This window comes from Echinococcus granulosus (assembly GCF_000524195.1).
Source record: "Echinococcus granulosus chromosome Unknown EG_S00049, whole genome shotgun sequence".
NCBI classification, from domain to species: Eukaryota; Metazoa; Platyhelminthes; class Cestoda; order Cyclophyllidea; family Taeniidae; genus Echinococcus; species Echinococcus granulosus.
Genome location: NW_020170429.1, coordinates 552423 through 562599, shown reverse-complemented (window position 1 = coordinate 562599; position 10177 = coordinate 552423). Strand labels below are relative to the sequence as shown.

The 10177-nt window shown below is 41.2% G+C and overlaps 1 protein-coding gene across 1 annotated transcript in view; it reads right to left on the bottom strand. All coding sequences in view use genetic code 11, as the record gives it.

Moving 5' to 3' along the window:
• The window catches only part of EGR_06026 (hypothetical protein), a gene marked incomplete at both ends in the record, with an annotated part of 30557 nt that overhangs the window by 1188 nt on the left and 19192 nt on the right, over nt 1-10177 (bottom strand). The window contains 4 exons of the mRNA XM_024495275.1: nt 1225-1467; nt 2680-3331; nt 5908-6065; nt 9110-9614. Coding sequence (XP_024350359.1) covers nt 1225-1467; nt 2680-3331; nt 5908-6065; nt 9110-9614 — 1558 coding nt within the window. The remainder of the gene's footprint in view (nt 1-1224; nt 1468-2679; nt 3332-5907; nt 6066-9109; nt 9615-10177) is intronic.

Here is a 10177-nt window from a genome sequence, read left to right as displayed (position 1 = left end):
CTACCCTCTAAGGATGCATTAAGCACGCGTCAATGATTAGCCGTTAGTTCCCAGTAAATAGAGGGCCATGTATCGCTAGTGCGTTTGTTGCCCTGCTACGGGGGGCAGTTTTTCTACGCGCGTATCACATTACTTTTGTATAGCGAACTGACCGCTCTTGCAGCGTTTGGCATGAGTTATCCCTCTTGAGCAAAGATGGCGGCTAATCTTGTGTAAACGTTAGGCCAAGAAGAAAATAAACACTGTCGTACGCCTTTTTTCGGACATGTGGTCAGAATGAAAACAAGTTTCTCTGTTCAACTTCCAAGGTGGGGTCGTAAAATATGAAAATGGAATAACAAATACAAGGCACTCCTCTAATCACATCGACTACGGGCACTGCAAGGAAGGACAAGATATCTACATTGGATTGAAGAAAACAGAAGAATAACAGGTGAAAAGGTTATAAGTGGAACTAGCTAGAATTTTAATAACTGCAAAGAGGACGGTAACTGCCTTGTAAGAAAAGAGTCACGATTTGAATTATGTCTATGCAGTATTTAACACATTTGGTAACTTCAGCGACTCTCTAAAGACCAAAAGCTTTTCAAATCCACCACCGCTGTATCCAGGGTAGCGACCAAAAAGGAGACGCAGAATGAAGTATCAAAACGGAGCACCTGCAAGAAGGTGACTACAAATCGACATTTTTTAATATGGTGAAATGCCCCAAAATGCATTCTATAGCTTCAATTAACTAAAAGGGCAGTCCTAAGGCAGACATTAACGAGCTGGAACCAAATACTCCGATAATAGTTGGCAAGTGTCAAAGAAATCGCAAAATCCTGCAAGCACTCTCAAGCTGCGATGAAAGCAGAAAATGATGTTAAGTGAAAGAGAAGATAATGTAAAATTTTTTGTTTCTAACGCATTAACGTCATCACTTTCGTTTCGTCTCAGTCGAATGAAGGAACAGAAGCATAGACAGAACGTTGAAATGGTCAATGCTATGTACAGATTAGGGAGTTGGAGGACAAGCGCAGAGAAGCGGGGAAAAGAGCTTCCTTTTTTCTTAAAACACTGGCTCCTACACATAAAGGGAAAGATAAAACGTGGCGCTCACGGGAGCTATTGCCAAATTTACACAAGAAGGCGGAGGAGAAAGAGGAGACGAAAAATAAAATAAGGGTGAAGATGGAGGCAGAAGTAGTGTCAGTGAGGGGGAGGCGGGTGGTTGTAAGAAACATCCTCCACCACTGTCTCCACCTCGTAGTCCGCCTCCACTGCCGAAGCATTCAGCAGAGCGGCTTCAGCATCCACATTAAGGTGGCAAATGAGGAGGCGCGTGAAGGCAGTCTGTGACTGCACCGAATTGAGCAGCTCGCTAGGATTGTTGGAGGCCGAGCGGAAGAGATTGGGTGCGATCACGGTGGCCAAATTGCGCGCGTCCATCAGGGAGGTGCACGCATTCTCCGGGCGTACCAGGTGCTGCAGAAAAGGAAGCAAAAAATAATTTGCTGGCGCATCACCTCGAGGTTAATTCGCGATTTTCTCCCTACATTCTCGGATACTTAACTACTGATGGCAGTTGCTATTCTATTGAGTCGATACTCGAATCTGCAGTTTTGAAATTTACACCTCTACAAAAATTTGGTCCGCTTTAGAGAGCATGAAATTGTATTAGACAAATCTAAACTGCTTTTGGTTTGAAGAATCGTTATCAACCATATTATTGCAACTTATTTATCGTCATTAGTTCCAAAATGTTACCCAGTCGATGATATTGATAACTGAGTCACTCAAAAGGAATAATCGCTGTTGTTTAAAAAAAATTGTGACTATTAAAGCACTAATGCTTCATTTTCGGAATAACATTTGATACTACTATTTATTCCTTTAGTCTTAATGAATGCATTTAAACCTTCTCACCCCAGTATTTAAATTTTACTCGTTGCGCATTCATCATAAACATTACCAAGAACCTAAAGACTACGCAGACCCAACTACTAGATCACTTTACCATTTTTGGTATCGTGACGCAATTTTTTTACTAATTATTTTTAGAAACAAGGGTCATTAAAGGCAAATAAATTTGTAAGAATTGTAAGACGAAACGAATATTTTAAATTTGTGGTAGTCGTTCTTAAAAGAGCCCCGCCCGAAAGCACAAATCATAGAAAGTTGTTGAGAAAATTATCGACACCTGCAATTAATTTTCACAGGAATGTTACGTTATTTCTCTTAACAAAAAAGTACACTGTATCATGCACATGTTATGGCCTCTATTAACAAATGAATGCCATTAAAAAGATAAGCTAATCCCCATTTCCAAAATAATTAGCGGTTGCAGAATAAAAACATTTATCTATTACCTGGTAGGAGAAGTAGGTAAAGGTAAAGGCAGCAAACTACTTTCCTGATTCCATTTAGGATGATAAAATCACTCCAAAACGTGATCACCAATGTTTCCTTCCAAGTTTATCAAATACTCGCTATCAATCCAATTTGGGCTCTGGTTTGACAACACATGTGCAATATTAGTTTTACTGATCTGATACAAATGGTGCTAAAAAGCCTAATGAGTTCAACATCGAATGGAGAAGTAACTATCACAGATTACAGTAAGGGCTTCGGTTAAATCAGCCGGAGACAAAAACACGGCAAACTAGCGGGGGTTGACCCAATAAGTAATCAACGCACCTGGCACAGCTTGATGAGATAAAGTAGCACCCTGCGATTGATTCCTGGCAGACGTCGCACCATGGCGCAGCACTTCTCAATCGGTTCCGCACCTGGCACTGCTGCTCCCACCGACTTCTCAAAGGACTCTGCCTCGACTGCCGCAGCAAAGACCTCTACAGTCAGTGCGGGCGGGACCAGCGGGGTTGCCATCTCACGCAGCCAAAGTTTAAGAAGAGCCGCAGCGAGATGTGGGTCGAGGAAAGAGCCCTTCTCGCTACCTCCACAGCCTACGGCAGTGCTACCACCGGCCGCCTCTCTGAAGCCAGTCAGATCGCCAGGCCAAAGGGAGCGAGGCGTAAGGAGCATGTACTCGGCGGGGCGAGAAGGAATGGGAGAGGGTTTGAGGGGGAGGGAGAAAGGACCAGTGAGAGCGGGGCAGTGAAGGAGGGCATTGTGGGTGGGGGTAGTAGGAGTGGGTGCAGAGAGGGTAGTAGAAGCCGGTTCTGGGGAGAAGACCTGTTGAGAGTGGCTCCAGCCTCTTGGTGGGGGACGGACGATGGTGAAGGTGGAAATGGGGTCACGGGAAGCCACTTCAAGCACGCGGAAAACCTCGAATAGCTTCTCAAGCTGGAACCGAACGGAAGTCAACACGTCTTGGTCGGCAGACACACTGAAATTAAAATTAGACAAAATCCCGGTTTTGAAAAGTTTATTCTCCAAAAGGAAAATACTATTTACTGAAGCGTTCAAACAAGATTTTTTTAGTTCTCAGGATGAATTCATGCTAATACAAATCTAACAGGACATTTTTAATTGTTGGAATTCACCAGAGCATATTTACAAAAAAAATAAAGTGGCGATAAATTGTTACAATGCCAAAAGTATGTATCGATGTGCTTCTGTTAGTAGATGAATTATTTTTTCTAAGTGGAATTAAAAAAGCATTAGAATTATAACGGGGTGGAGTATTCTACTTCAAGCAGGAGAGAAGAGACCCTGAGATCTTTGTTTCTTGCGTCTAGATTCAAAAAATAATTTTGTTGCAGCATTATATCAAGATCAATGCAAATAAGTCTTCAGGTGGAACCAAAATGGAATTAGCACAGCATAAGCTTAAAAACGGTGGAGGCTTGAACCCTAGGCATCATAACAAGGACATTAAAAAGTGGGCTCTATTCGTTGTTTCACATTACCAAATTGTACCTGAAATGGTTGCAGTCACGCCTTTGGTATAAAAATGTAGACCTGCGCCGAAATATCCACCGAAATGGCCGAAATTTTCAGGGCAACGGTCCTAAACAGAATGCACACCTGGTTCCGGTGCACGTTAGATGAATAGCGCCTACAACGCTGCAAATTGTCCGCTTTTTCACCTACCAGCCAGGTACTTGCGCTTTCTTACTATTTGTCAAGAATTTACGAAACCATTCCTTAATTCCATGCAAAATAAAGCTTCACAATTTCAGAACTAATAATTCTCTAATATCCGAGATAAGTAACCTTTACAAATGGAAATCAGGTATTATAAAAGTTGAAAAGTTTAAAGTATTTTAATATCAGCATAATAAGCAAAGCAATAAAATTGGGGAATTAGCAATGATGAAATTGCGGCGATGTTGTAGATAAACGGATGCGGGTGTTCTTCAAACCAGGCAATTTGGAAAAACCTTAATTTAAGTGGCAAACAAGCTCAGAAGCACACAATAAATAAACGACTTAACCTGATCAGTCTATATTTGCATCAAAATCCAAAATGAGGCAAAAACACGTTTTATCTGGGTGCAGGATCATGAGATAGGGCCTAGGCCTCACGAAATGCATTTGCCTTTGCATGGGAAAAACAAATATCATTTCACAGAGGAAATCCCCCAACCAATCCGAGTTGGAAAGGCGACGTTTAGTTTGTACAGTGACTCATGAGAGCTTGCAGTAAGCGAGGCAAAAACTGAGCGAATGAGAAGGCAGAGGAGACCGCTAAATCTACCGAAATAGGTTATTCTTATAAGTATGTGTAGTCACCCTCCAAATCGTTAGCTGGAAGTTAGGTATGATGCCTAGTTACACAAAAGGGGTACTCCTTTCGCAGACTGGGTTAGTTTTAAAAGTAGACAAGCAACGTTTACAGTGAAGCGTTACAAAACGTCCACGCTCATGGGCAAGGCCCATGATTCCAACGGTCGGGAAAAAGTGCACTTCTAATTGATTTAGAGGGGGTGAAAAATAAGCCATTTAGCTTTATTGAAAGTCCGATAAAAGGTTTATCGAAATTGGAGTGAAAATTCCGTCTATCGTTAAAATTAAAAGTCCAGATTAGTAGACATAGCATGACACTTAGGCAGAATAGGCAAGCCACACACTTTCACTAATAGACTGGCAAAGACCTTCAGATTTTCCAAACCAGGATTTTGCGACGAGTACACTTTCATGCCTTTATTTGAAATGGAGCTATTGTCTGTCCCACCTAACAGGCGATTTTATGGTAACGCGTGCGTTATAGACCCATTCTAACAGATCAGATAGCATTTGAGCATGGGAAGATCTTCAAACCATGCACACATGCGGCAACGCAGTGGTGTCATGGGAGAATGAAGCGTAGTGGTGATAATAACAAGCTCCCACCAAATCAGTCTGTAAAGTCCGGTTTGCTCGGTGGTATACACTTAGGTGTTTTGTTGAGGATAAGCTTAAGACGGAGATGTGACAAATAAATAAAAAGAAATACGAATAGTGTTGAAGGATTTCCCATTTTCCCTTTTGTAATAATCACCTTTTTGGTTACACCGGTTCCTCTAAAATCGATTTAATGGACTTTTTATCAGGAACTCAGAAAAAAGCCGACCGCTACAGCCACCCGAATGCCTTCTTTTTCCCATACGACATCAGTATCACTAATTTTCCGACCACTTTTCAAGTGCAAGGACATGTCGCACCTACTTTAGTGTTTTAAAATAATGAGAAGCACGATTCATACCTGTGATGCCATGCTCAAAAAAAATAAGAGTACTACATATTTTAGACGATGTGCATCATATGCTGAATATACAGCTTAGCCAAAATGGCAAAAAATGGGAATTTTAAGGTGTAAGTTTTGAAAAGAAATGCAGCTAGTGTATCTAAAGTGTTAGACCGAGTGTAAAAAATAGAACTATGTGCATACACATAAAAAATACCGACTCTTTTTTACTGAGCAAGACAAATGTTCAGACAGAAAAACCAAAATGAAAAAGACGATTAGGGTTGACTAACCGAAAGATACCCTCAGCTTTGGCACCATTGAGACGCAGAAGCTCCTCAGTGAGAAAGATCTGGATCCAAGGTAGACGGAGTGAGGGAAAGCGGCAGGATTGGATCTTCATCATCTCCTCCAAACTGCTTCCAAAAATGCCTGGTTTGAGAAGGAAGTCCTAAACCCGAGACAAAAATGAGATTATTCAAACCCAATACTGGGCTCGCATAGATGAGCAACAAATCAGCGCCATTGCCACTGGTTAAAATGTACCAAAAAATTGGGAGAGGGGTGTGTATTATTAAAAAAATACCAAAGAAAAATAAGGATCTTACAACTTTTAATCACGATTTAACTGGAGAAAAATGATTACCAAGCGACATATATTGAGTTGGTCTATTATGCGGCTAAAGTAAAACAAATGTTTAGATTGAGGTGTCTAGAGCAATAGTGCAAACAAATGAGAGCATAAAAATTGCCGCCGAAATGATAGTCCAGCAAAATGGAAACTATGAAAAAAATCGGAAATAGAGAAAACTTTATCTTATGCAAAAGAAGCGTTTATTTCCAAACAAAAATAATCGCAACTGCATGACACGTATCGTTCAACCGACAAAAATGTGTGCCTCGTTTAAGGAACTTTGGAAGTGTCAACAACAAAACTCGATTTCGCTTGTGTTATTTAAAAGGACGATACCTACTGCAGAATGCAAATAAAAGCATTTGCAATGGTAAGTTTTTCGTGAACTTTAATTTCAAATGCGACACGCTGGCACAAAATTATCTTTTAAGGAAATTTCCCCTAATGCCTCATACAAAGCTTCGCAGAAATCATGATGCCTTTACAAAACACAGCGACCCAACAAAAAATTGGGAAATAAACAAGGCATTCCTTGCTCAATAAATTCATTAACGATTGTAGAAGGAAAATTGGGCTATTTAGTCTGAACAACCACGGTGAATGGCAATTACCCTTCGAAATATAAAAACACTCCCTTTTGATAAGGTAGTACCGTTAATTAGCCCGTTTATTACCTACGATAGCATTTGTCACTCTCAAACGGGGATGATAAAAACTATCAAAATCAGCTTTGAATCCTTTGTCCACAACCTAATGTGACCAGTACTTTCGCCACTAGGAGAAAAGCAACCATTACAGCCAGCTGAATGATATGCTGCCTAAATGTCTGAGCGTCACGTATACGCGACTCCGGGAGTGAACAGACTGAGACGCATATAGAACAATCAACAGATGAGACGCAAGTGTGAAGGACCGACAAGGACAGCACTAATGTCGCATGACCATTATGCAAATGCGAAAAGGCGGAGGGAGGAAGCGCATACGCAGGTTTGCGTGGGTGTACTAAGCGCATGCCAGTGAGTCAACGCTCCAGTGAGAAAGCCGGCAAAAACGGAAAATTGCCTTCGAAACACGGAGTTGAAAAAGCCGACGGTTGTTCAAGCGCCAATCTCGAGGTGGATGCTTCGAAAGAGAGGCAATAAGGTTAGGGACGGCTACCTTGACGATGATTTCTGTGCTCGCCTTTGAAAGATTCAGACAAGAAATTAAGTTGAGCGCGAATTTTGGCAAGAAAATACCAATTTATTTATACTCAAGCAGTTCAAATTCAGCATCTTAAAAGTTACTACAAATAGTGGGAAAGCACTCTAAATGGGATTGGTGGTGCCCATTTTAATTAAAATTCGGAAACCTACGAAATGTATAAAGTAAGCAATGCTTAAAGCGTTTTGAGATAGAGCCAACTTCCCAAGATGAAAAAGGGAATTTCGTCGTGGAACTCCGGGGAGTTTTAAGCATAGAACTATTCCAGAACTAGTGCTCGGTTCATTTTAAATCGGAAAACGAGAAAGGAAAAGTATTGTTGGAATGAAGAGATTTCAAAAGATTATATCTCACCGTATGTCTGTCAAATACTCTTCATTGCAAAAACATCCTCCCGCGATTTCATATCACTACGAAAACTCAACCGCTGCATAATTTCTATATCCTTTTCAAATACTTTAACTCCACCTATTTTCCGGATTTAATTTACAGACTGGTGGGCAATTTGTCATGAATAGTTTATTAGGCATTGCAAGAGCTTGCTGGAATAAGTCTGATGGATGCTAATCCAAATAGGCATACAACAATTCTGAAGAACTAATCAAAATTATAAACATCCAAATCGGAGAAACAGGCTATTTTTGCGCCGAAAAAAAATCGGCGACAATTGTCAATAAAAGTAAAAAAGAACGTAGAAGCGCTAGGTAGTAAAACCGAGAGCAAAAAGAATGTAAAAGTGGTTTTTCGACAAAAAAATACACAGGCGACGATCCGGAAAAACGGATTCTTTTAACATGATTTCAAAGATGTTTAAAGCACAGAGGGAAACAGCGAATTTAACCAAAAATCGAATCAAACTTAGACTAGTAGACCTTATAAAACCAAATTACCATTGAATTTGACGTCAGCAACAGTGGGGACTTTCATTAAACAAAATGAAGTTTACAATTAATGAACATTGGATCTAGAGCACAGAAGTTGCTTCAAGCCCCAGAAATCTGAGAAAGGGCAAAAGAATGCAACAAACACTGAAGTCTTTGGTAGATTTTCCTTCGATAAACAGATCAATGGGGATCTTGACTTGCAAAATATCTAATCGTGAGTATAGGCAGAAACAAAATCCCATCTTGATGTCAGTCGTTTCTTTTTTAAATGGGTTATTAGGAAAAAGGATTCCTTGCACTTTCAATGTACTTAAGTCCATCTCTAGCAACGAAAAAAAAACAAAACGTTTGGTTCGGAAGCCATGAATCATTCCTGTTCAAAATCAAACCTACTACTCTGGGATTGATTGAAGTCAATCGCACTGAGAGCTCGAATAATTCATTGAAAACAAAAAGTTCTGCTTATAAGCGAAGCAGAAGGCATCAAATCCGTTGTTTCTACGTGTAGACTAGCTAAAGTTGACATGCAGTGACCTCCAAATCATAAGTGCAGACGCAAAGAATGTCCTAATTTGACTAAGTGGTTGGCCCAACTTTACAGGTCATTTAACAAATCGAGCCTCCTATTCACTAGCAGCCGGATAAGTGGCACCGAAGTCACTCTAGACGCCAGGGAACCTCAAAAGGAATATCAAAATAAGTTAACTTTCTAATAATCCAAATTACTAGCTTACTGCTCACGAAACCAAGATTACATGTAGTAACGGAACGCACCTTAACATGAAGTAATTCCTCCTTCGAGGGTGGTATTGATGACCGCACTGCTCCCAACGCCACCGAACGCATGAACCATCTCGGTGCAGCACGAGTAAAGTGAAGTGCCGACAGCTTCACCCACGGCCCGTAAGGAAATTCACTGGAGAGCGCGGGATCAGCGCTCGTCTCGCAGATATTTTCACCACCACCGCCGCCGGTGTCAGCAAGCGGCACACCGAAGGCTGGGGTGACGGGAGCGGCGATGAGACCGGTGGGGTCGCTACCAGCAGCCAGAGCCGCCGCTGCCGCCAAGCTAGGTCCAGGGCGGAGAGCTGGAGTGTCGTTCGTGGCGTTGGCTGCAGTGGAGCTAATGGAGGAGGAAAGTGGAGGCGGAGCGAGGGCAATTGAAAGAGCTTCACTCCGTGTCGTAAGGTAGGCGTGCAGCGGGTCACGGAAGACTTTGTTTGGGGGGAAGAAGTAGAGACAAATGCAGATAAGCTCCCATCCGCGCATCAGGCTGTCACTGAAAGAGAGATGGAATTATTGTATGAAACCGTAATCAAAAAAGGGAAATTAAATGTATAATTTATTAAGCCCGAGGTCAATTCGTCTAGTAAACAAGAGATACCGGTCATACCTAGCACAAATTAACTCGAATTTTTTAAATGCTCTATTTGTCTTACTAGGCTCCTTTTTAACCACTTTTCTGTTTTACGGTTTACAACAAAATAGTTCAGACCAGTAATGGCTGAATGGTAGATTAATGAGTTCGCAAATCACTGAAATCTCCCTTTAACGGTTTTTGGTTTTTGGCTATCATAAGTGTCACATCATCACTCACTTTTAATCACATATTAACGGTCCTAGCGATCTTTCGCATTACCGCTCAACTAGGACATACATCTGTTAAACTATGAGTAAGTAAAAAGTAAATCCATGTCATTGTTTGGTTTGAATTCTTTTGTTGAATTGTCCAGAGGACAGGCTCGTGAACTGATAGTGTAAAGGCGATATGAGGGCATTCAAAAAGATAGGGTTGTTTCAATAAACCGCCAAAAAATTACGTTAGAAAGCAGTCCAAAATCG